The sequence below is a fragment of the Elephas maximus genome, chromosome 19, assembly GCF_024166365.1.
Source record: "Elephas maximus indicus isolate mEleMax1 chromosome 19, mEleMax1 primary haplotype, whole genome shotgun sequence".
Taxonomy (NCBI): Eukaryota; Metazoa; Chordata; class Mammalia; order Proboscidea; family Elephantidae; genus Elephas; species Elephas maximus.
In genome coordinates this window covers 17,283,330-17,309,747 of record NC_064837.1, presented here as the reverse complement: position 1 = coordinate 17,309,747, position 26,418 = coordinate 17,283,330, and the positions used below count along the sequence as shown (strand labels likewise).

The following is a 26,418-nucleotide window of genomic DNA, read 5'->3' as shown; positions in this document are numbered from 1 at the left end:
CCGGAGATCCCTCCAGGCGGCTGCCTAGGCCCCTCAGCGGGGCCTGAGGACCCCCAAATCCTCAGCGCCCCTCCCAACCTGGCCTGTCAGGAACAAGCGCACCACCCCCTCCCCCGGGTGTGAGGCGCGATGCGTGCTAGGGGAGGGGCGACAAGGGCTGAGGAGGAGACCTAACCTGGGGAGAAAGGCCTGGAATGGCAGGCTCAGTTTAGCTTTCGGCTGGTTAGGGAGTCCAAGAAGAGGTTTTAGCAAAAAATTTTGAATGTTGAGGTCGATTCATGTTTGGGAAAGAGCCCTGGAGTACGCGGCGGCAATTGCCTAGCTGGGGCAGAGGGAATGGTCAACCAGACTTGGTGACCCTTCATGGTGGCTGTTTCTAGGTGCCCTGTGCCCCCTCCTCCCTGGTGAACTCACCAACTGTTGGTTCAATTATGCTAAACTCTCCACTTGTGGATCTTTCTGGCATCTCACCCCACCACTTGCCTGGACAGAGCCTGCCACTCCCCCCAAACCTGGCCTCTTGTGTCCCTGTCTCAGAAATTGGAGCCAGAAACCTGGGAATAACCCCAGTCTACCCCTTTCCTGCCCCAACCAGTTGATGTCCAAGCCCTGTCCATGCTGCCTTTTAAATATCTCTGGAACTCATCCACTCTCTCCACCCCTCTGCCCCTCCCCTAGCTCAGGCCACCCTCATCTTGTACTTAGATTGCTGCAGCAGCTGTCTCACTGGTCTCCCACCTCCAATCTAGCCTCTGTTAGCCTTTCTCCACCTGGCAGGTAGAGCAAACTTCCAGAAACACAAGTCCAACTAGTCAGGTCCTGCCTAGGATCTTCTATGGCTCCGTACTACCCTGAGAATGGGGCCAATCGAGTCCTCCATGACTTCATTCCCACCTACCTACCTGTCTAACATCTATTTGTCTTTCAGGACTTTATCCAATGCCCTTTCTGCCAGGAAGCCTTCCCCCATTACCTCTCCACTGCCCACCATGGTTTAGCTATCGCTCCTAGGGACATCCTTGTACCCAGCATCTGTTTACCTGTCTGTTCCCCTCTGGACTGGGAGCTCCTTAAGGACAGACTCTGTGCCTGATTCACCTAGCACACAGCCTGACACATCATAGATGCTCGATAGATGTTTGTTGAATGAATAACTAATTGGATATGGTAATGGAGGATTAGATATGGGGGGCTGAAGTTCAGGAAAGAGGGCTGGGCTAGAGAGACAGTTTTGGGAGTCATCAGAAAGAACCCATATTATAAGTAGAGCCATGGGAAAGGATGAGATCACCCATAGCAAATAAAGCAGGGACCAAGGACAGAACCCTGAAACACTCACATTTAAGGGGAAAAGAATTCTGTACTAGGTAGGTTCAGGTTAGGCTGGGGTAACAGAATCCCCCATAAAAACCTCAAGGAAGACAGTCATGGGCTAATATGGCAGCTGTGGTCCACAGTCTACGAACTTTGGGGCTGTTTCCACTCACTGCTCCAGGAACTTCTGGGTCTTCATGGTTCAGGACGGCAGCTAGAGCTCCAGCCATCACGTATGTGTTCCTGGGCAGTGGGATGGAGAGGAGAATGAAGAAGAGGGCAAAGGATCTGTACCAGCTCTCTTGTAAGGAAGGTTCCCAGGTATCACATGATACTTCTACGTAGATCCCACTGGTTAGAACTCAGTCACATGACCAGACTCAGCTATAAGAGTCTGGGCAGTGCAGCCTCCATTCTAGGCCACCACATGCCTGGCCAGGAACCAGGGGCTGTATCACCATAGGGAGAATAGCTATCTGGGGACAACTAGCTGACTCTACTATTGAGAAGGTAGCTAGATTGAGGGCAAAGCACTACCGTGTGCCAGACTCTGTGCTGAGCATCTTATATACTTTATCTTACCCTAACCCAAGTAGAGGCTATTATTATCCCTGACTCACTTAGGAGGCTTGGAGAGTTAAGCAACTTGCCCAAGGACACACGGTGAACGAGCTGCAATTCAAGTCTGTCTTCTCCCTGCACATCATCAGGCTGGCTGGAAAATCAGGAGAGGGTGGGTCCTAGAAGCTGCTTGAAGGATATCTTTCAATAGGGAGGGCTTGGTCCACAATGTCAGATGCTGACAGGCCAAGCTGGATAAGGGCTGGTGCCCTTGGCCAGGGCATCTAGGAGAAGGGGAGGGGGTGGGGTGGAGGCCAATTGCACAGGGTGAGGGCTCAGAGAGAGGTGCAGACTGGTCTTTCTGGAAGGGTGGCAGTGAAGGGGTGCAGGCAGAGCTGCAGGGGAATGTGGGAGAGGAGGCAAAAGAGGGGTGGAAAAACAAGGATGGGAGAGAGAAGAGGGGGTGGGAGGAGGTCTCTGGGCTGGGCACAGGGGTGGGATACAGAGGAAGAGCCCTTTTCTACTCATTCAGAAGGGAAGGGGCAGGAGGTGCAGGAGCAGGTAGGTCTGGAGAAGGAGGGAAGGCAGAAGAGGGACTTCCTGTCTCATAAAACCCCAGGATTGTTCTTGGCTGCGGAAGGGCGGCGGACAGCCAAGGGCTTGAGGGAGCGGGGAACGGGGAGTAGCTACCATATTGGATGGCCACTAGTCATGTGTGGCTATATGAATTAATTAAAAATAAAAGCCATTCAGTTCCTCAGGTACGCTAGCCACATTTTAAGTGCTCAATGGCCACGTACAGCTAAACCAAAAACCAAACTCATTGCCATTGATGCAATTCTGACTTATTATGACCCCATGTGTTAGAGTAGAATTGCTCAATAGGGTTTTGGGGGCTGTAATCTTTATGGAAGCAGGTCGCCAGGCCTTTCTTCCATGGTGCCACTGGGTGGGTTCAAACCACCAACCCGTAGGTTAGCAGTGGAGCAGAAACCCTTCACGCCACCCAGGGACCTTTCACATGTGGTTAGTGGATACCACACCAGGCAGCACAGGCAGAAAACGTTTCTGTCACTTCAGAAAATTGTGTTGGATAGATCTGGCCTAGACAGAGGCATGTGATGGGGGTGCCCATAGCTGCAGGGGCTGGAAATGCTTCAGTCATGCCCACAGCAGGGCCCCTAGAGAAAACTACTCTCTCTCCAGTCAGGCCTTCCTCCCCCCTTCAGGATTCCCTCAGAAGTCACTCCTGGGACAGCCAGCCCCCTTTTCACCCGTGCATTCGTGAGGCCTCTCCTGGGTTTCTTAGCTGGTGCCAGCGCCAGGCCTCCCAGAACCGTGGGAGGGGCTTGTGGAGGACTGGGAAGAGCGCTAATGTTCGGGCTGTGCCAAGTCAGCAGCCCATGGACAGAGGAAAGCTGACCCCCAGCACTGACCCTGTGAGCTCAGGGCCAGTAGTGTCACTAGGGGAGTACAGGGAGTGCGAACTGCACCCCCTGGCACTGTCAGAGGGGGTGACGCCAAAATGACCCCGGGGTCCCTGGCGGCAGCGAAAGCATCACCAGGGTTGGTGTCATCCATCACCTAGTGTGGTAACTTGTTACCGCCCTCATCACCCGCCAGTCAGTGTGCACGCAGCCAGGCCAGGGTGCCTGCCAAGGGTCTGCGCCTTGGCCAGTGGGAGAGGGGAGGAGCTGCAGGGAGCTGTGGGGTGCAGGGCTGCACAGAATAACAATGCTGTGCCCTGTGAGGGGGTGGAGCGGGGTGCTCCACCCATGGGGGTGTTCCCCAGCCAGCCCACCCACCTCATGGGATGGGGGAGGCCACACTGAGTTACCGCACTGGGTGACACCAACCCTCGTGACACTACTGCTCAGGCCATAAGAATGAGATCACAGTTACCCACTAGAGAGCCATAGGGACCTCAGAGATTACTCAGCTCATTCTCCCATTTCACAGATGGGCACACTGAGGTTCAGAGACAGCTCAGAAGAAAGTACAGAAGGCAGAGGTTTATCATCATTCCTTTTATTGTACTCCGCCCCTCGCTTTCCCCAGACCTTGTGTTCAGACACAGTCAGGCAGGCCTTGGAGCTGGGGCTGAGCCATAGGCAGAGAGCCCAGGATCTGGTCAAGGCTCCCACCCTGACCCGAGGTAGCTAGTAGGGACTCTTGGCCGGAAGAGGCTGTCCTGATCTGATACATTTGGGGAGGAGCACTTCCCCATGGAGGTGATGACATGGCATGGCTCATGTGCCTGTGCTTGGGGGTGTAAGTGTGCTTGGATGGTTGTGTTTGTAGGGGCCAAGCTGCTCAAATACACAGTGTGGCAGGAGGGGTATGTGCATGTGGGTGGGTGTGAATATGGGAGGGCGTACCCAAGACACTGTGTGGCATGTGTGTAAACCACACAGATGCTAAGAGTGTCTGAGACCTTGCTCCATGCCCCCATCTGCCGGGTGATACAGTCCCAGGCCTAAGCCTGACACCTGATCAAGGGCTTAGAGTCAGAAAGTTCTAGGGCAGTGGTTCTTAAACTTAGGTTTCAAAATGGTCTGGGGAGTTAGCTAACCATGTAGCTCCTGTGGCCCAGCACTCAAGATTCTGCTTCGGGAGGTCTGGAGGGGCCTAGGCACCGGATTTGTGGCTTAGCTCCTCAGGGAAATCCGAGGCCAACGAGAAACAGGGCTCGAGCAGAGCTTCCCAGTAGAACTTTCTGTGATGATGAGAATGTTCTGTGTGGCCCAATATGGCAGCCTCTAGAAATCTTCGTTTTATTCCATTTTAATTAACTAAAATTTAAATAGTCATCTGTGGCTAGTGGCTGCCACATTGGTGGGCAGAGATCCAGACACTGAGACAGGGGGATGGATACTGAGGGCCCTGAGAGAGAATTGCAAAGCTAGGTGTACCTGTCCAGCCCCCGCCCTTCCACCAGGAGTGGCTGAGGCTAGAGTGGGGCTGCCTTAGAGGTGTGCAGAGTGGGAGTCAGAGCCCAGAATCACACAGGTCTCTCCCCAGGTCCACTCTGAGCTCCCCAGGTCCAACCTGGTGTCTGCCTGGCTGAGAGGGCAGCAGAACTCCTGGGGAGACCCTCCGTCCTGGCTGGGATGCCACCAGAGCCCTGTCCTGAGGCCTCATGCTACGTCTAGTAAGGAGTCAGGGGCCGAGTGTCAGGACGTCCTCATGTTCTCCTGAAGGTCCAGGACGGAGCTGGTGGCTGCGAGGTCACGCTCACCCTGTGTGTGTGTGTGGAGGGGATAAAAGTTGACTTAAGGGAAGCAGCTGGCACCCCCAACACAGACACACGGATGTGAAGCCTTTGAAGGGCCTGACTCAGACAGCCCTCTTACCTCCCCTGGCCCCATGGCCTCTGCATACTTGAATTTCTTCTGCTTGTAGTAGTGCCTCTTAGGCAGGATATGGAGAAGCAGCAGGTCACAGAGAACGGTTGCCTAGGCGTGGGGGGTGGAGGACAGAGCATGGGAATCTGGGGGGCTGGTACAGAACCCTCCACATCCCACCTCAGACCCTACTCTAGACATCAGGTTCTTGCAATGAGCTATGGGGCTAGAGGGGGGACGAGATACTGCAGGACCCTCAGGAGTCCAGGACTGCCCGCGACACCTCTGTCCTGCCCCAGTTCTGGGCCTTGGTTTCCTTGGATATATTGTGGGTCTAGGGTGGTGGGATATGCAGTTGTTGGCTCAGTGATGATGGTCAGTTATGGACAAGCTTTGGAGTGAGTGGCTTGCTGCTGCCACTGAGATGTGGAAGGGGAGGGGCTGACCCCATCACAGTGACTCCTGACCCCAGTACTTACCACCCCGAAGATGCCAATGCCAGACCCGATGGTGGTCATTGTGGGTATGATGTCAAACTTCCCAGCCTGGTGGCAGAGACCAGGGGAGGAAGGCGTTAACAGCCAGAAGGGGCCTGGCTGGACAAAGCCTCTCCAAGAATCTTTAAGACCAGGCCTGGGACAAAGGGACTTCCCTGCCTTCAAATGCTAACTGTCCCCTATAGCCCAGTTCTCTGGCTCTGGGTGAGGATCCACCTGCTGGCCAGGAGACCTGGTGTTTTGTTGTTTTGTTTGTTTTATTGTGCTTTAGCTGAAACTTTATAGCACAAATTAGTTTCGCATTCAAAAATTATACACAATTTGTTTTGTGACACTGGTTGCAATCCCCTCGATGTGTCAGGACTTTCCCCCTTTCCCTTTATACCCCAGGTTCCCCGTGTCCATTTGTCCAGCTTTCCTGTCCCTTCCTGCCTTCTTGTCTTTGCTTTTGGGTAGTTGTTGCCCATTTGGTCTCGTATACTTGATTGAACTAAAAAACATGTTCCTCACGTGTATTATTGTTTGATTTATAGGCCTGTCTAGTCTTCGGCTGAAAGGTGGACTTCGGGAGTGGCTTCAGTTCTGAGTTAGCAGGGTGCCCGTGGGCCATAGTCTCGGAGGTTCCTCCAGTCTCTGTCAGCCCAGTAAGCCTGGTCTTTTTTTGTGAATTTGAATTTTGTTCTACATTTTTCGCCCACTCTGTCCAGGACCCTCTACTGTGATCCCTGTCAGAGCCGTCAGTGGTGGCACCATCTAGTTCTGGGCTCCGGCTATGGTTCATGTGGTCCGTCAGTCCATTGCGCTAATACTTCCTTGTGTGTTTGGTTTTCTTCATTCTCCTTTGCTCCAGACGGGATGGGAACCATAGATGTATCTTAGATAGCCACTCACAACCTTTTAAGATCCCAGACGCTACTCACCAAAGTAGAATGTAGAACATTTTCTTTATGAACTATGTTATGCCAATTGACCTATATGTCCCCCAAGACCATGGTCCCCAGCCCTCAGTCCCAGTAACTTGGTTCCTCAAGGTGTTTGGATGTGTCTAGGAAGCTCCTGTGCTTTTGCCTTGGTCAAGCCTGCTGACTTCCCCTATGATGTGTGTTGTCTTTCCCTTCACCAAAGTTGCCACTTGTCTACTATCTGATCAGTAACCTTGTAACCATCCAAGACTGTTTCTTTCTGTGTATAAACTTTTTTTTTTTTTTTTTGCGTTTTTATTATAGTGGTCTCATACAGTATTTTTCCTTTTGTGATTGACTTATTTCACTCAGCATAAACCCTCCAGGTCCATCCACGTTGTGAGATATTTCAGAGATTCATCATTGTTCTTTATTGTGTGTATGCACCATAGTTTATCCATTCATCTGTTGATGGGCATGTAGGTTGTTTCCATCTTTTTCCTATTGTGAATAATGCTGCAATGAACATGGGTGTACATATGTCTATTCATGTAATGGCTTTTATTTCTTCAGGATATATTCCTAGCAGTGAGATTGCTGCATTGTATGGGTATTTCCATTTCTAGATTTATAAGGAGGTGCCATATCGTTTTCCATAGCAGTTATACTATTTTACGTCCCCACCAACAGTGCTTAAGTGTTCCAATCTCTTCGCAACTTCTCCAACATGTCATTTTCTGTTTTGTTTTGTTTTGTTTTATTTTATTAGTGCCAGTTGGGTGAGATGGTATCTCATTGTAGCTTTGATTTGCATTTCTCTAATGGCTAGACTGGAAACCCTGGTGGCGTAGTGTTTAAGTGCTATGGCTGCTAACCAAAGCGTTGGCAGTTTGAATCCGCCAGGCGCTCCTTGGAAACTCTATGGGGCAGTTCTACTCTGTCCTATAGGGTCACTATGAGTCAGAATTGACTCGACGGCACCGGGTTTGGTTTGGTTTTTTTTTTTTTAATGGCTAGTGATTGCAAGCATTTCCTCCTGTGTCTGTTAGCCACCTGAATGTCTTCTTTGGTGGAGTGCCTGTTCATAGCCTTTGCCCATTTTTTAATTGGATTTTTGTTGTTGAAGTTTTGAAGTATTCTATAGATTTTAGAGATCAGACCATTGTTGGAAATGTCATAGCCAAAAAAGTTTCCCAGTCTGTAGGCTCTTTTTACTCTTTTGGTGAAGTCTTTTGATAAGCATAAGTGTTTAATTTTTAGGAGCACCCAGTTATCTAGTTTATCTTCTGGTGTTTGTGCAAGACCTAGGTTTTGACCTTAACTCTACCTCCCCGGACACAGGGAGACAATGGGGGAGGAATGGTCACAGGCTGGAAAACCCTGCCCTTGAATGACCCACACCACATGTTATTAGAAGTAAAAACTGCTGAATGAGTCCCATCTAACTTCCAGCTATAACCACAAGCACCCAACAGGCACATGCAGGAACTGAGGCTGGTTCTCTGGCTGCTCCCCCCCCCACGCTAGACACTCACCTTGCCGTCCACCAGGATGTCAAAGCGAATCCCAAACACCTTGAAGAGGTGACGGTGGTTGGTCCCATTTTCCACGAAGTACCTGGCAAACCTAGGGGAAGGGGTGGGTTGCAGCAGAGGGTAAGGAACCACCTTGGGTCTGGAGTTCTCAGAGCATCAGGATGCAAGCGTCTTTAGAGGGCCACGAGTACAGCCCCTCCCTGACATGTTATATAGAGGGAACGACCTAGGGAGGGACAGGATCTGGCCCAGGGTCACAAAAGGGGAGTCACAGGGAGAATTTCCGGCCCCATACCAACAATTCCAGGAAGCTGCACTCAACCCTTGTCCTAACTCCTGACGTCAGCAATTTCCCCAGCCAGTCCTTGCCAGGTGGGCCTCTAGGGGATTGAGGCCCATGGGCAGAGGGAGTCAGGCCCCCAAGGTCTTGCTTCCTGCTGGCCCCCTGCTTGGCCAACCCCAGGCAGGAAGGGAGCTGCCCAGGCTCCTCTGCTCCCCTCCCGGGACACTTGCTTTGCCCCAAAGGGTTCTGGGAGTAGAAAAGCCCCAGGGGCTCCAAGGAGTGTGCCAGTGGGGGCCTGACAGGCACCTGAAGTTGAAGCCTTGAGACAGATTTTTCTCCTCATATAGCCCGTGGAACTCGTAGATGGGCTTGCAGTGTCGCACGTGCCAGTCCAGGTCACAGTTCCAGTCGATAGTGATGCCGACTACCCCGCCCTACACAGGTGTTTAAGATGCAAGGTTTCAGGATGATGACATTCCTGTCCCTCAGCTGGTACCAGCATCTCTTGAAGAGGGGATACTTTTTGTTCGAGAAAATACACTGAGAAGTTGCTTTAGCCTCTCTGGCCTCACCTCCAGCCCGGTATACTCCACGCTCCAGCTTTCTGACAGTTTCTAGAACACATCAACTTCTTCCTACCACAGGGCCCTTGCACGCGCTGTTCTCCCCAGTTCTCCAAAAGACTGGCTGTTTTGCAGCCTTTGGTCACTTCCCCCGAGAGGCTTTACCTGACTGCCACCTCCAGTCTAAATTTCGCCCCTGCTATTAGCTCAGATTATACTCTATGTGTTTTCTTTCAGAACCTTTGGCACTTTGTAATTACATATTTATTTTGTGTGATTATTTATTAACCCATCTCCTCCAAGACTGTAAGCTCCATGAGGGTGGGGCTGTCTCGGCCTCATTGGTTACAAACTCCTCAGCTCCTAACACAAGTCACAAAATAGAAGTCAAACAAATAGTTGTTGAGTTAAAGAGTGAGTCTGTAAAGACAAAGGGCGGGAAAAGAAAGTTGAGAAAGTGAAATTCCTCTGGGCAAGGTAAGGAACAAGGATGAGGAGGAGGCGGAGAGGAGTTGGAGGTTAGGCCGAGCAATAGGAAAAGAATTGAGGGGTGCAAGCGGACAGGAAGCTGGGCTATTAGGTGGGAAGCTAGCGCCTGCAGAAGGGAGTGAGTGAGAAATTCCCAGTGGGGGATGGCGAGAGATTTTTAAGAACCCAAAACCAAACCAATTGCTGTGGAGTTGATCCAAACTCATGGGGACCCTATTTGTGTCAGAGAGAACTGTGCTTGACAGGGTTTGCAGTGGCTAATTTTTTGGAAGCAGATCACCAGGCCTTTTCTTCAAGGCACCTCTGGCTGGACTTGAACCTCTAACCTCTTAATTAGCAGCTGAGCATTTACCAGTTTGCACCACCCAGTGACTCCTTTTTAGGAACAGGGGAGCCTAACACTCTGCTTTTAGGATGTATGTTGCTATATTTTAAATTCCACAATACCAAACCAAAAAACCAAACGTATTGCCGTCAAGTCAATTCCAACTCATAGCTACCCTATAGGACAGAGGAGAGCTGTCCCATAGTGTTTCCAAGGAGCAGCTGGTGGATTTGAACTGCCAACCTTTTAGTTAGTAGCCAAGCTCTTAACCACTGTACCACCAGGGCTCCAACATACACAAGGGGTCAGCAAACTGAGGCCCGTGGGCCAAATCTGGCTAGGCCCATTATTTATATATTGCCTATAGCTGTTTTGGAGTCCCTGGGTGGTGTAAATAGTTAAAGCACTTGACTGCTAACTGAAAGGTTGGAGGTTTGAGTTTGCCCAGAAGTACCCTGGAAGAAAGGCCTGGTGTTCTGCTTCCAAAAACTTAGCCATTGAAAACCCTAGTGGGCACAGTTCTACCAGGACACACATGGGGTCGCCATGAGCTGAAGGTGAACTCCATGGCAACTGGTGTATAGTTGTTTTTACCCTAAAATAGCAGAGTCGAGTAGCTGTGACAAGAGACCTTATGGTCTGCAAAGCTGAAAATATTTCTTATACTGGCCCTCTGCAGAAATTTGCTGATCCCTGCTCTAGACAAATGTGTTGTGAGCGGGGTTTTTATTTGTGTGTGTGTGAAATCACAAAGAAGGGACTGATTTCCACACCTGAGCAGATGGCTGCAGGAGCAAAAATAATAATGGACACGTACGTGGAATCACCATCTGCCAGGCAAAATGGAAATGCTGTGACATGTATGATCTCACTTGATCCTCAAGACAAACCCATGACACTGGCACTATTGTCCCACTTTAAAAACGAGTTGCTGTGGGATTGACTGTGGCTCACGGTGAGCCCATGTGTGTCAGAGTAAACTGTGCTCCACAGGGTTTTCAATGCCTGATTTTTCAGGAGCCCACCCACCCAAATGCATGTGCAGAAATTTAGACATGCAGATATTAAGAGATTTGCTTAAGCCCACACTGCCAGCTGAGGCACAGTAGGTTCGAGTAGCCAGCCTTTCAGTTAGCAGCCGAACACTCAACCGTTTGCACCACCAGGGCTCTTTTGTGCCCCTTATATGGTATTGCTTTTCTTGGAAACCCAAGTGACTGAGGACCTCAGCTTCCGGAATTCCCAGGAATCCTCAGGGGTGAGAGACTGAGTACACAAAGGGGCAATGGCCAGACCATATATGACAATGGAACTCTGACCCACAGCCTCTGCAGCAAGCAGTCCAGGAAGCCACGCTACAATGTCTGCAGCAATCGGCTCCAAACGGCCGGAACTTGGTCAATAGCTGCCAACTTCTCTAATTTTTGCCCCTCCCCCATGCTTCCAACTTAGAACCAACCAAAGAAAGCCAAGTATGCTCCCCTGGCCATCACATTCAGCTTCCCCACCCCAGCAACCTCTAATCAAGGCATACCTGAAGCAGGGAAAAAAAAAAATCAAACCCAAACCTGTTGCCATCAAGTCGATTCTGACTCATAGAACTGCCCCATAGGGTTTCCAAGGCTGTAATATTTATGGAAGTAGGCTGCCACATCTTTCTCCCACAGAGCAGCTGGTGGATTCGAACCGCGGCCTTCTCGTTAGCAGCCGAGCACTTTAGCCACTGTGCCACCAGGGCTCCCTAGGCATACCTAAAGCCTTCCGTTTTTCCCCACTGTAAAGCTTTCCACCTTGCCTACCTGGTGTGATGGTGGCTGGCTCCCTTTACTATATATAGCAAGCTCCGACTACATAGCCTTTGCTTATTCTCATTTGAGTGGTCTTCATTTATTCCCACAGGGGTTATGGGCTTTGGAACTCAAGCTGCTTTTCTCTAATATTTAGAAGATAATGGGGCCTCAGATGATATCGTCTGCCCACGTCCATTCATCGTGGTCCCTCCTCTGTGCCAGGTCCATGCCAGGCCCTGCTGAGGACACAGGCCTGACCCTCAGCACCCCCGGTATTAGGGAACAGACCCAGACATACATTTGCCTACACCAGGGGGGCTTCAGGGTCAGGGAAGATTAGCTGGTCTTGAAAAGCACTGAACGGCTTGATGGCCCTGGGTTCCAGCCCTGGCCGGGCACTGTTCCCTCCTCCCCCGTACCTTCTCGGCCAGGGAGTTAAAATTCTGGCCTGACGCTTGCACCACGTAGCCGAGCTTGAAGATAGGGCACAGCGGGTGGGTGGTCTTGTGATAGAGGCAGGTTTTCAGGTAGGCAGCATCCACTTCCTCCACCAGGTTGCGCCTGTGGGGGCAGAGGGCGTTGGCAGCAGCAATGTGCCAGCTGGAAGGGTGCCCACTGTACCTCAAAGCTCTGGGAATTCCTCCCAGGCTCCAGAAGTGCCCTGTTCCTAAGCCCTTGGAAACCAAAGGCAGCCCACCCCCAGGGCCCAGCCCAGGCTTCTGCCTCAAGTGCAACCAGCAGGGATGGAGGGAGGCAGAGGCAGCGGAGGCCAGCTGGAGCACCTCGGAGCTGCCTGCATCTCTGCTGCATTTCCCACTAACCTGTTGACCTTGAAGCGTGGAAAGCTGATGCTGTTCTTGATGAAGAGAGTGAAGTTCTCGGCCTCCCGGAGAAGGGCGGGGCTGGAGGAGACCAAACTCACTCGCTGCCCCTTCCCAGGGGGTCCCTGTGTGCCCCACACAGAGCTTGACATGGTGGGGGTAGGAGGGGTGGGAGCATATGGGACCCTCTGGTGAGGGGACGGGTGTGCTGTAATGGTGGACACTCAGGCCCCTTGATCAGAGGGCCGGGGGGAATCTGGCCTGGGCGGCGGGAATGGGGTGGGGTGCAGGTCCTTCCCAGAGCCCAGATCCAGGTGCCTCTCCCTCTGGGCTGGGGACTTTGCTCCCGAGAGGGACAGGGAGTTACCGTGGAACTTTGTCGTCCACCTCCACGGGACACCAGCCAAAGATCTCACAGGTGTGTACAGTGTTGTTGAAGGCCACACACTTTCCTGTGCGGATGCCTGGAGCGAGGGAGGAAGGCCTGAGGGCCCACGCTGAGCTGGGGTGCAGAGGGGGCCCCAAGCCCCGCCCTCGGATCCCCCAGGGATGGAGCATCAAGAGAAGGGGCCTGAGGACAGATGTGGCTGGCTCCGGGACAGGGCAAGCCAAGGTCAGTGTGGCAGAAGGGGCAGAGAGGAGGAACGATTTCCTGGGGAGGACCCGCCTGGGGTGTGAAGAGAGGCCTGTCCATGGAAGGTGGGCCTGAAAGGCCACTGAGCCTGGAGAGGAGAGGGGCTGTGGAGGGGAGGGGCTGTGGAGGCTGACCTTACCTTGGGCTTTCCTTTCAGCCTTCCCTGGGGTACAGCCGCTGTCATCTGTGCATATGCCCCCTTCTGGGTGCTGGGGGAGGGGAGAGCTGCTGGCCCCAGACCCCTTGGGTGGGGGCCTGAGAAAAGCCCCTCCCACCCCCAGGGCCCTAGTGAGGGTGTGGGGCAGAGTCTCAGGCCCCTCTGGGGGTGAACCTGGCTCACAACGTCCTCCCCCTAGCTCCCACCCTCACTGCCCTGTCCAGGACCCCTCTGAGATCTCGTCCAGCTGTCTCGTGGCCACCATCAGCCACGGCAGGGAAGTGGGATGGGTGGGCGCTAAGGCCCAGCATCCAGCTCAGCACGTGGAGAGAAGGAGGGAAGGTTCTCAGCACTGCCAATGGCTGATTGTTACTTTGTGTGAATCTATACCTGAAATCCCACCATTGGAGTCCCTCAGTGGTGCAGTTAACTCCCTGGGCTGCTAACCAAAAGGTTGTCGGTTTAAGTCAACCCAGAGGTGCCTCGAAAGAAAAGCCAGGTGATCTACCTCTCAAAACTCAGCCACTGGAAACCCTGTGGAGTGCAGTTCTACCCTGACACACGTGGGGTCCTCTTGGGTTGGAACTGACTCCAGGTAACTGGTTGTGCCTGAAATCCCAGCACTGGGGTCCCTGCAGAAAGCCTCTCTGCCTTCACCTCCAGTGCCCGAAGGGACCGCCTCTTCCATGCTATTTTCCCTGTGGGTCCAAGAAGCAGGAGCAGCAGGGCTCACCTCTGCACAGTAGCCTTGAGCCTGCTGGGGGGTCGCGATGAAATTGGTCATGACAACAAAGGAGCTGTCCCCCTGGAAGTGAGGGATAGGGGAGGGTGGAGCAGGGCTGGGAGCTGGGAGGGCAGCCCAAGAGCCCAACACTGTCCCAGCAGGCCCCTAAAGCACCCGCCCACCACCCAGCAGCCTCTATATCCCTCAGAATAGGAGTGATATTGCAAGACCGCGCTGCCAGGGAAACAGATTCACGGGGAAACTGAGGCCCAGATAGAGATAGGAGGTGGAGTGGTCCCTAAGGGAGGCTGGCAAAGCCCAACCCAGCTCTGAGCCAGGCCTGTGAGTGGAAGGTACACCCCGAGTCAGCTCACCTGGGCTGGAAAGATGTAGTCAGCTACATCCCAGACCTGGGGGCCCAGGCCTGGGAGCTGTGTCACAGCCAGGCCCTTGAGTTTCACAGACACACTACTGATGAGGCCACCTGAAGTCTGGTAGCCCTTCTCGTAGACAAACACCCACCTGCAGGGGGCAAAAGGGAGTTGTGGTTCTGGGCCAGGGCTGGGAGGGGGCATTCAAGTACTAACCAAAAGGCTGATGGTTTGAACCACCCAGAGGTGCTTCAAAAGAAAGGCCTGGCAATCTTGCATCTGAAACTTCACAGCCTTGAAAACCCTATGGGAGCAGAGCGCATCTTTTGGACCTGAGGTTCCTGCAGTGAGATGCTCCCAGACTAGATCTACTTTGCAGCAATGGAATCACCACGAGTCAGAATTGAGCCCATGCGTCTTAGTTTCTTAGAGCCGCTGTACAAGAAATACCACAAGTGAGTGGCTTTAATGAACAGAAATTTATTTTCTCACAGTTTAGGAGTCTAGGAGTCCAAATTCAGGGTGCCAGCTCTAGGGGAAAGCTCTCTGTCAGCTCTGAGGGAAAAAAAAAATTTTTTTTTTAAATTGTGCTTTGGGTGAAAGTTTACAGCTCAAGTTAATTTCTCATACAAAAACTTGTACACCTATTGTTATGTGACCCTAGTTGCAATCCAGATAATTTGACAGCACACTTCCCCTTTCCACCCCGGATTTCCTGTGTCCGTTCAGCCAGCTCCTATCCCTTTCTGCCTTCTCATGTGAGGGAAAATTCTTGTCTCAGCATCTCTAGTGTTCTTCCTGACATTCCTTAGAGGTCTCCGTATGGCTTCTATCTTTCCCCATTTGTGCTTGCTCGCTTCTGTGCCTATTCTACTTTTTATATCTCAGAAGTGATTGGTTTAATCTCGCTCAATTGGCATAACATAGTTTATAAAGAAAACCTTCTACATTCTACTTTGGTGAGTATTGTCTAGGGTCTCAAAAGCTTGTGAGTGGCCATCCAAGATCCTCCACTGGTCTCACTGCATCAGGAGCAAGGGAGAATAAGAAAGCCAAAGACACAAGGGAAAGATTAGCCCAAAGAACTAGTGGACCACATCTACCACGGCCTCCACCAGACTGAATCCAGCACAACTAGATGGTGCCCAGCTACCACCACCAACTGCTCTGACAGGGATCACAATAGAGGATCCCAGACAGAGCTGGAGAAAAATGTAGAACAAAATTCTAACTCACAAAAAAAGACCAGACTTACTGGCTTGACAGACTGGAGAAACCCTGAGAGCATAGCCCCTGGGTACCCTTTTAGCTCAGCAACGAAGTCACTCCTGAGGTTCACCCTTCAGCCAAAGATTAGACAGGCCCATAAAGCAAAATGAGACTAAATGGGCACACCAGCCCAGGGGCAAGAACTAGAAGACAGGAGGGGACAGGAAAGCTGGTGACTGGGAAGCCAAGGTAGAGAAGGGAGAATGTTGACATGTCATAGTGTTGGTAACCAATGTCGTAAAACAATATGTGTACTAATGGTTTAATGAAAACTAATTTGTTCTGTAAACCTTCATCTAAAGTACAATTAAAAAAAAAAAGTGATTGGTTTAAGACATATTCTATACTGATATGGCCTCATTAACCTAACAAAGAAAACTCTATTCCCAAACAGGTTTTTTTTTTTTTTTAATATTGTGATTTTGGAGAAAATTTACACAGCAAATTAGGTTCTCATTGAACAATCTCTGTACATATTATTCAAGGATTTTTCACAATATGTTAGCATTCTCATTATTTCCATTCTGGTTGCTCTATTTCCATTAATCTAGCTTCCTTGTCCCCCCTCCCCTTACCTTCTAATCTTTGGTCTAGGGTAAATGTTGACCATTAGCCAAATGGGATTCTATCTACAGACATCATAGATTGAATTGTGTCCCCCCAAAGTATCTGTCAACTAGCTGGGCCATGAGTCCCAGTATTGTGTGATTGTCCGCCATTTTATGTGATTTCCCTGTGTGTTGGAAATCCTATCACTATGATGAAATGAGATGGATTAGTGGCAGTAATATTGATGAGAGATGTAAGATTAGGTAGTGTCTTAAGCCAATCTCTTTGAGATATAAAAGACAGAAGCAAGCAGAGAAACACGGGGACCTCATACCACCGAGAAAGTAGTGCCGGGAGCAGAGTGTGTCCTTTGGACCCAAGGTTCCTGCCCTGAGATCCTCCCAGACCAAGGGAAGACTGATGCATCACAAAGGCCTTCCTCCAGAGCCGACAGACAGAAAGGCTTCCCCTGGAGTTGGTGCCCTGAATTCGGACTTCTAGCCTACCGGACTGTGAGAGAATAAATTTCTCTTTGTTAAAGCCACCCATTTGGGATATTCCTGTTACAGCAGTGCTGGACAACTAAGACAACGGGTATAGAGGTTAGGATTCCAACATATATGGGGAGGTGGGGCACAATTCAGTGCGTAACACCACAGCAACTGGTTTTGGCTTTTTTTTGGCAGCAGTGGGACATGTCGCGTGTCCTTTCCCTCCCCCAGATGCCTTTCTGAGCCATTCTTTGGTCCTAAAGCTACATCTTGGGCTGGGTGCACCATTCTTTTCACTATGAAAGTACTCATTCCCGAGGAGGAGAGCCAGGGAATGACTCTTTCAGGTGCTTTCCAAAAGCAGGTTTTGCTGGGGCTTAGAGGCATAGCCTGGAGGGCAAGGTTCTTGGAGCCCGGGCCTCCTTCTCGCCCTTGGTCCTGCCTCAGAGAAGCAGCAGAGCATGATGGCTGAGAGCTGTGTGTTCTGGGTAAGCCATTCAATCTCTCCGTGCCTCAGTTCCCTCATCTATAAAATGGGGATAATAATAGTACCAACAGTATCAATCTCATATTGTTGTGCGTTAAATGGGGTAGTAAGTATGAAAACACTTAGAATGAGAACTGACTCCAAGTAAATGGTATATAAAAAACCAGTTGCCACCAGGTCGGTTCCAACTCATGGCTATTCCATGTGCGTCAGAGTAGAACTGCGCCTCACAGGGCTTCTTCCAATGGCTGAGTGTTCTGAAGTAGATCACCAGGCCTTTCTTCCGAGGTGCCTCTGGGGGGGACTTGAGCCTCCTATCTTTGAGTTGTACCTGAGCGCTTAACCATTTGCATCACTCAGGGACTCTAAATGTTCCATAGATGTTAACTGTTATTATTATTTCAGCCATACTGGGAACTCCTGGGATAGGGGACTGAAAGGGAAAGGGGCTATTTCAAAGGCCTGCAGCATCTAGCCGCTCCTCCCCAACCGAGGCCCCTGTGAGAGCGCTCAGGCTGGAGGCCTCCTTGCCTTCTTGGGCAAGTCTGTCCCTCTCTTCCCAACATCAAGAAACCCTGCTCCTTTGCGTCCTCCAGTTTCAGTCTGTGAGGTTCAGCGTGGGGTGACTCCCCTCCTAGCTCCAGGGGTAGGCACATGACCAAGGCTTGAGGATAAGTGTTCCATCACCCTGGCAACAGCATTTGATATAAGGATAGACACATGACCCCAGGCTTATCAACAGTGAGGCCAGTATTTTTCTGGGAATTACTGGGAAAAAGGTGTTTCTCTGCTGGTGACTAAGTAGGGAGGCTTCAAGCTCATGACCGTGGTCAGTCATCTTTGCCACCTCACTGAGACAGCAAGCATGTGAGTGAAGCCAAACCAGGAGATGGAGAGAGGCAGACTCCTGACAATGTTGTTTGAGCACCTGGATCCAGCCATGCCTGAAGGATGTGTGATTTAAAGTCAACTTCTGGGTTTCTCAGTTACATGAGCCAGTAAATTCCCTTCCTTTGTTTAAGCCAGTTTGGCTTTGGTTTCTGTTGCTTAAGACTGAGAGTCCTGGATAAAATTCCCTCTCTGGGGTATGGGCCCCTTCCTTCAGGTAAAACTCTTCATGGATATTCAGGGTAATTATGTGTGGGAGGTGGGGGTGTCTGCCTGTGGGTATCTGTGTCACCCGTCTGAGTGTGTAGCTGTGTATCTCCAGGGCAAATATGCAAGCGTACCTGTGGCTGTGAGCATGTATTCTATCCTCTTCACCCCTTGCCCTACCCTCAGCCCACCTATCCAAGCAGAACTCAAAGCTGTCTACTCCCCTCTCCTGGTAACAGGAATTCTCCAGGCCTTGTAGTCCCAGAGTCACTGCTAGCTCACTAGGACTGTCTCCCTGCTCCAGGCTCCAGGGAAGCAGTTCATTGCTGTTCTCTCCCCTTCCATAGTCCCCCTCCTTTTCCAAGCCTCTCCCCCAGCCTAGCATTGACGCTAAACTGCACCCCTCCAGAAGCTTAATGGTGGTCACTGCTGCCTCCTGCAGGTTTTAGATGGCAACAGGTGAGGCATAACAAAGGCTGTGAGCGCAACAGTCCCGAGCCAGCAGCCCTGCTTCCCCTCCTGATCAGGGAAAAATGGGGAGTCAGCCATCTCCTCCCCCTCTTCTTAGGTCTCTTCCTCCAGGAAGGCCTCTGGCTCCAGGCCCAAGCTTGAAGAGGTTGTTGGAGAGGTCACTGACCTAACTCTCAGCACACACACACCCCCACTCTGCTGTGACATCCCAGCAGCACTCTCTCTGTCCCAGACCAACTTCTCATAACATAGATGGGGAAACTGAGGTCTGGGAAAGTGTCCTTCCCAAGAGTCAGAGGCCAAGCAGGAAGCAGACCCCAGGCTTGGGGTGCTTAGCTCAGAACCCTGCTCACTCCTATGAGTAGCACTGGGAGTCAGCGTGTCATCCAGGAGCCAGGAGCTCGGAGGGGAAGCGTGGCTGCACTGAGGCGGAACACTAGGGCTGGAGAAATATTCCCAGGGTGTGTCTGCCTCTTGGCTCTGTCGATCTTGTGGGTCAAAGGGAAAAGTCAAATCTGGCACCAACGACCTTGCTCCTGGTAATAATATAACTGGCCACGATGCCGGGCCTGCCTCCCTCCCCCACTGCCCAGGCTGCCCCTCCAAAGCTATGCCATCTTTAACTTGTCCTTGATGCCATCGCCCTGGGAAGGACACTGTCGTAGGTTGAATTGTGTCCCCCCAAAATGTGTGTCGACTTGGCTAGGCCATAATTCCCGTATTGTGTGGTTGTCCACTATTTTGTGATCTGACGTGATTTTCCTATGTGTTACAAATCCTACCTCTGTGATGTTAATGAGGCAGGATTAGAGACAGTTATGTCAACGAGGCAGGACTCAATCTACAAGATTAGGTTGTGTCTTAAGTAAGTCTCTTTTGAGATATAAAAGAGAGAAGCCAGCAGAGGGACAGGGGGACCTCATATCACCAAGAAAGCAGAACAAGGAGAATAGCACATCCTTTGGATCTGGGGTGCCTGTGCTGTAAAGCTCCTAGACCAGAGGAAGACTGATGACAAGGACCTTTCCCCAGAGCTGACACAGAGACAAAGTCTTCCCCTGGAGCTGGCACCTTGAATTCAGAATTCTAGCCTTCTAGACTGTGAGAGAATAAACTTCCATTTGTTAAAGCCATCAACTTGTGGTATTTCTGTTACAGCAGCGCTAGATAACCAATATAAACACCCAAGGCACCTGATGCCAAAGACACCAGCATCTTCAGAAGCCCATCCCTTTCCAAGAGTTATTTTCCCCATCCTTTCCGCCTGGCTCTCGGCAACACCTTGTCCTGGGTCTCTGTCTTCTCTGATGACACTTTGTGGAAGAGGCCATGTGGTGGAGAGACCAAGAGTATGGCCTCTGGGGTCACACAGGTGGAGATTCAGGTATCAGCACTACCACTTAGCAGCTGTGTGACATCAGGCTAGAGACTAAACCTCTCTGAGCTCTGGTTTTGTTGTTGGTAAAACAAAGGTGATAGAACTTACCTCAAAGGCACTGATCCTTCAACAAATATTTATCAAGGCCCTACTATGTGCTGAGCCCTGGGCTGAACCCTAGAGAAGCGCTAGGTAATTGTTTGGGGGCAGTTTTGATGAGTTCTCTTTATGGAGATTAGCGCAGTCTCTAGTCCTCCTTCACTGATTCCTCTTTAAATGTTGATCCATTCCGTAACCCTGGCTTCTGTTTTCAGCCCAAGTAGAACTTCATGTAAGCTGTCACAGACACATGGGGGCCCCCAAATGTCTATCTCCAGTTCTGCACCTTCCACTGACATTCAACATCATTTAGTCATTCAACAAATGTTTGTCTAGCCTCTGTTACATGCAAGGAGTCCCTGGGTGGCGCAAATGGTTAAACACTCGACCACTAACTGAAAGGTTGATGGTTTGAACCCAGCCAGAGGTGCCTTGGAAAAAAGTCCTGGCAATCTGCTTCCGAAAGTTCACAGCCTTGAAAACTTTATAAACATACTGTTGTGGAGTGAATTCCGACTCATAGCAATCCTATAGGATAGAGTAGAACTGCCCCATATGGTTGCCAAGGCTGTAAATCTTTACGGAAAGCAGACTGCCACATTTTCCTTCCATGGAGCAGCTGGTGGTTTTGAATCACCAACCTTTTGGTTAGCAGCCCTGTGCCTAACCACTGTGCTACCAGGGCTCCTGGTGAAAACTCCATGGAGCAGTTCTACTCTGCAACACATGGGGTCACCATGAGTCAGAATCAACTAGATGACAACTGGTTTGGGTTTTGGGGGGTTTATTATGTGCAATGCACCCTTCTAAACCAAAAAAACTCAAACCCGTTGCCATCGAGTCGATTCCGACTCATAGCGACGCTTCCAGGCACTGAAAATACGGAAGCTGACAAAAATTTTGCACTCGAGGAACTTACAAAAATGTCTGCATCTCCAGCTGCTTGATCCCGCCACCCCACCCCAGACATCTCACCAGTACCTCAAACTTAACTGGACCCTTTAGAAAACAGTCTGAGAGTTCGTAAAATAATTATAAAGTTACCATGTGACCTGCAATTTCACTCCGAGTTATATAACCAAGAGAAACGAAAACATATGTTCACACAAAACTTGGAAACGAATGTTCATAACAGCATTACTCATAACAGCCCCAAAATGGAAACAACCCAAGCGCCCATCGACTGATGAATGGATAAACAAAATGTGGTATATCTGGTCAACGGACTACTATTCGGTATGAATAACGTACTGTATAATAACTATGTATTTGGTATGAATGAATACTGATACCCGCTACAACATGGATGAACCTTAAAAACATTCTGCTAAGTGAAAGAAGCTGAACATAAAAGGCCACGGATTATACGATTTCATTTACATGAAATGTCCAAAACAGGCAAAGCAGGCTGTGTGTGGGGAAAGGGAACCAGGAGTCGCTGCCGACGGGAGCAGGTTTCTTTTTGGAGTGACCTGACCTCCTCATCTCCCCACAGAACTTGCTCCTCATCCCGTGCCCCCACCCTGGAAGATTCAGGTGTGTCTGAAGCACACGCTGGTTTTTCAGTTACGTAAGCCAATGAAGGAAACCTTCATGATGTAGCGGTTAAGTGCTTAAGGCTGCTAACCAAAAGGTCAGCAGTTCGAATCCGCCAGGCGCTCCTTGGAAACTCTATGGGACAGTTCTACCCTGTCCTATGGGGTCGCTATGAGTCGGAATTGACTCGATGGCAGTGGGTTTGGTTTGGGTTTTTTAAGCCAATGAATACCTCACACGTTTCCTCTTACATCCAGTTTAAATCTGGCTTCCGTCACTGGGAACCAAAGGAGTCCTGGCTAATTTGTCTACAAAAGGGGTTCCTCCTTCAGGCTCTCGTCAGGGCTGATGATACCTCCAGCCTCTCAGTCACCTGGGAGAGTCCTGAAGCACCTGTCCCCCACTCTGTGACCCCCCTCTGTCTCATGAAACCCAGCACACCTCCAGGCAAGAGAAGATGCTGTAGAAATGTCCCCTGGATGAATTTCTCTCAGTGATAGTTTGTCTCTATCCTTATCCCTGATGGAGTCCCAGGGTGGTGTAAATGGTTAGCGCTCTTGGCTGCTAACTGAAAGGTTGGAAGTTCGAGTTCACCTGGAGGCACCTCAGGAAACAGGCCTGGCAATCTACTACAGAGAACAGTTCTACTCTGACACACACGGCGTTGCCATGAGTTGGAGTCCGACTAAACCCTGACTGGTATGCTCTGGGATCCATTTGCAGAATGCAGAAGAATGTGATTTCACAATCTCTGTGTGAGGCCTCTGGGGAGGCCAAAAGGGGCCCAAGCGGGTGCCCAGAGCAGACCTGCCCAGCTTCCAGCCTCTGGGCCTTTGCCCATGGCTAGTTCCACCACCATGCCGCCTCTTCGAGGAACACTTCCCTGCCTCCCTCTATAAGTAGAATTCACCAGCCCCTTGGGAATCCTCAGCGTGCTGCAGCCAGACCACCCCACTTCTCTCCCAACCACAGCCCCCCTGGGCAGGGGTATATCACAGGACCCCCCGCCGGCATGGGGCGGCACCATGTCAAGCACAGACTTTCAGGCTTAAAGAACATTCAAAGGTCATGGATGACCACCCATCACATACCTGAAGCCCACTGCTTGCATACCTCCAGTGACAGAGAGCTCACCACCTCCCAAGAGACAGCTCTAAATGTGACCATTTTGCTTTGAACCCAAGGAGTGTTATCTTAGCTCAGCCTTCCAGGGCCTCAAGCCCATCTGCTCCCTCTGCTTTCCCTGGACTTCTGCGAAGGTGTGGTGAATACAGACCATTGCCTCAGTTTCCCTCCCTGGAGTCTGTTTCGGCTCTCAACATCTCAGTCTCTGCCTCTGGCTCAGGAACTCTCTCCACCTCTAAGTCTCTTTTCATCTGAGTTGTTGCCTTACAGTATTTGCCCCTCTGGCCAGTTCTGTCTCTGAGCCTTCCTGTCCCCCCGCCACCCAGGTCGTGCCCCTGTCTCTCAGGTTCAGGGATCTGGGTCTTCCTTCATGGTCCTCTCTGTCCCTCCTCCAACCGCCACAGGACCAGACATGCAGACAGATGTATGGGTAGGGCCCAGTTCCTCCTCAGGAGGGAACATATTGTTGAGCCTGGGTGTGATGTCTTTAGATGGGTGCTTTCCAACCCCTTCCCCATGGAACAGATGGGAAACTGAGGCCTGATACGCTGAGGCTGCATTCCAGGCTGTGCCAGAGTTTTCCCTCTGCAGTTGCCAATTCCTGATGAGTCAGTGCAGCTCTAGGAAGTGGCCAGATGAGGGCGCCAAAGACAGTGGGAGCTGCCTCCCAAGCTGGAGCCAGAAACCTGGGCTTGGGAGTATGGTGAGGTGGCAAGGGACCTGGCCTTCTGGCCTCTGGGCTGCTGAGTGACTTGGGCAGGTTGGTGCCCCTCTTTGACAATGCTTCCTTTCCAGGATGTTAACCCTACTTTGGGAGGCATGCAGACCTGGGTTCGAGTTCTGACTCAGCATCTTACTAGCTGTTACCTCTTATCACTGGCACTGAGGAGGGTCACAACCATCTGGAACCTGAACAGGTTATCTGGGGAAGGAGGGGGCTAGTGAGGTCCCCATCACTGGAGGTATGTTGCTCAGTGCTGAATGGTGACTTGGGTGGGTGACAGGGTCTGGGCACCAAATACAAGTGGACTGTCCCTTCTACTCTGACACTCCGTGGCCAGCGTGCAGAAGGGCCCTGGTGCTGCTCGCAGCTGCTGATATGGAAGCAGAAACAGGAAGAGAAGTTTGGAGCCATAGGGGCCACATGAGGACAACATCCTCCCAGTCTTTTCGGGTGAGGGGCAGACTAGGCCTGAGCATGCAACCTCTCTCTTCCTGGGAAGATCTGGAGAGAAGCGAATGGTAGTGGACTTCTAGGCCCATCCTGGGCTAGCATCACACCACCAGTGCCCCTATGACAAAAGTCCCCCAGAGGTGGGAAAGAGGAAGACAGCAAAGGCAGAGCTGAGGCCGAGGCGTCAGGAGGTAGGTCTCAGTTCTAACCCTGGATTTGATGCTCACTTGCCATTTTTTTTTTTTTTTTGCCATATGACCTGGGAAGCCCATTACTCCTCTCTGGGACTCAGTTTCCCTCACAAGCTCAAACAAGACTGCAGATGTCAAAGCAGTTTGTGAACAGTACAGAGGCAGCAGCAGAAATGTGTCAAAGGGCTGGGTCCTGGCCCTGGCTCCCCTGACCAGCTCTGAGGTCTTAGGGACTGGGTGGGGTCAGAGGGAAGGCTGTTTTGGATGCTAGAGGCCCTGTGGTGGGGGAGGGCCAAGACTATGTGGTCACTGTTTGGACCCCTGGTTGGTCCACCCTGGCCGGCTCCATTTAGCAGCCCTCGTTTGTTCCCACAGCAAAAATGGGGACATGAAGACCAGAAGGGCAGAGCCCTCAGCAAAGCCCACAGAGCAAAGTTAGGCAGGGACTGGTAGGCAGTCCCAGACCCCCAGCAGGGGCTGAGCCCCCTTCCCTGGGGCCGCCAAGAGCCCTCCACAGAGTCATTGAGTGGACATGACGCACCGGACACACACAGCACACACATCAGGCACCTGGGCACACAGCCACAGGGCACACATGGGCAAAGCCACAAGCACACCCATGTGAGCACCCAGCCCCAGGGACACACCGAGCAGACACACCAACTGGGCACATGTCCAGGCACATGAGGGCAACACAGCCACGGGCAGGACACAGGTGTGTGCTCCCACACACGTGTACTCACACATGTGCTTGCACAACCACACTCTCACACACGTGCAAGCCCCTGTCAGGCCTGTCTGGGCTCCCAGGATGGCCAGACCCTGGTCCAAGGGCAGTCAAGCTGCAAGGGGAATCCCACCCTGCATCTGATCCTGCACTGGGACAGGGGGACAGGTCCAGTGACACCCAGAAGGGAGTGTCATCCCTGTGGCCAGAACTGACCTCCAACCGTTGTCTGATACCCCACCATGAAGGAACCAGGACTTCAGAATTGCGAGAGTTTCTCTGCTCTGTTGTTGCTGTGTGCCATCAAATCCATTCCAACTCACAGTGACCCTATATGACAGAGTAGAACTGCCCCATAGGCAGTTCATAGGGTTTTCTAGGCTGTAATCTTTATGGGAGCAGATCACCAGGTCTTTTCTCCCTTGAAGCAAATGGTGGGTTCAAACCGCTGACCTTTCAGTTAGCAGCTGACCGCTTAACCATTGCACCACCAGGGCTCCTTTCTTCTGCTCTAACCGAAATCAAACCAAACCTATTGCCACCGAGTCGATTCTGACTTATAGCGACACTATAGGACAGAGTAGAACTACCCCATAGAGTTTCCAAGGAGCACCTGGTGGATTCGAACTGCTGACCTTTTGGTTAGCAACCGTAGCACTAAACCACTACTCCCCAAGATTTCCTCTTCTGCTTTAGGGGTCTCAAACAGGAAAGGGAAGATGGCACAGAGCCTGTCCCTCTCTGGCCTGTAAGATGGGTGTGGCCCTGTCTCTTAGTTCCACTCTGGTTTGCCTGGGAGGTCAGAGGTAGAAGGGCTGGGTGAGCTGCAGTTTGCTGGGGACCTGGCCTCAACAATGAGCTAGTTCCTCAGAGGTCAACGGCTTTGCCTCTTGTTCTCCGTATGACTGGACAGGGCTTCCCCTTTCTGCCTTGAATACCACATCTCGAAGGAGAAAGAGAGAGAGGGGCTCTTTGGCATCATGGGGGCCATCCCAGAGCTGGAGGACAGACCCGGGTTGGGGCTGGTGAGACAGGGCAGCAGGAGGGGGCCCAGACTCACCCGACTACGTAAACCAGAACCACGAGCTGGATCAGCCGGAACATGATGCCCACCTTCTTGTTGCGGACGAGCACCATTCGGGGAGTATCGTATTCAAAGAAGAATGCGGCCAGCTCATCCTGGAGCTGCTGCGCCATGGTGGGCCAGGGTGGGGCTGAGCCCCTGTACGGCCTGCTCTTGAGGGCTTGAAGTGAGTAGGGCGTCAGTACCCACAACCACAGCTGGGCCTCTGGGGGCTTCCCAGGCACTTAGGCAGGCCAGGGTAGGGCAGCTGAGGTCAGAGATCAGGAATCAGAGGTCAGACTAGAGATGCTTGGGTTGGGAGGGAGACCTCGGGTGGTCAGAGCTGCTCTTGGCCACTGCAGGCAATGGAGTGCAGGCCAGTCGCTCCCGTGGACAAATAAATTCCCAAAGATAGATGGGGCGGGGCTGGTGGGGCCCAGCCCCATTGCCCCT

General features: G+C 51.5%; 1 protein-coding gene across 3 annotated transcripts; it reads right to left on the bottom strand.

Moving 5' to 3' along the window:
- Positions 1–1,492: 1,492 nt before the first annotated feature.
- Positions 1,493–26,332, bottom strand: P2RX1 (purinergic receptor P2X 1). Of its 3 annotated transcripts, none has more exons than XM_049858714.1 (12): positions 25,963–26,332; positions 14,314–14,461; positions 13,949–14,020; positions 13,198–13,267; positions 12,792–12,888; positions 12,425–12,505; positions 12,023–12,164; positions 8,743–8,870; positions 8,154–8,244; positions 5,699–5,764; positions 5,229–5,330; positions 1,493–1,557 (listed from the first exon to the last, which is right to left on the bottom strand). In XM_049858714.1, exons 1-12 carry the CDS (start codon positions 26,097–26,099, stop codon positions 1,510–1,512), a joined length of 1,182 nt encoding a protein of 393 aa, XP_049714671.1. In that variant the 5' UTR covers positions 26,100–26,332; the 3' UTR covers positions 1,493–1,509. The 3 variants fall into 3 exon arrangements, with proteins under 3 accessions (XP_049714671.1, XP_049714670.1, XP_049714672.1); XM_049858713.1 differs by lacking the exon at positions 1,493–1,557 and adding an exon at positions 3,903–5,114; XM_049858715.1 differs by lacking the exon at positions 1,493–1,557 and adding an exon at positions 3,903–5,114 and having other exon boundaries at positions 26,016–26,332.
- Positions 26,333–26,418: the final 86 nt, after the last annotated feature.

What these genes read in the sequence shown, in the direction of transcription:
- P2RX1 (XM_049858713.1), bottom strand. Translation starts at nt 26,099, where the DNA reads ATGGCGCAGCAGCTCCAGGATGAGCTGGCCGCATTCTTCTTTGAATAC. An exon ending in GTGGACGACAAAGTTCCACG is followed by an intron (nt 12,506 to 12,791) that starts GTAACTCCCTGT and finishes GGTCTCCTCCAG; the next exon opens with CCCCGCCCTTCTCCGGGAGG. An exon ending in AGGCCATGGGGCCAGGGGAG is followed by an intron (nt 5,115 to 5,228) that starts GTAAGAGGGCTG and finishes ACACACACACAG; the next exon opens with GGTGAGCGTGACCTCGCAGC.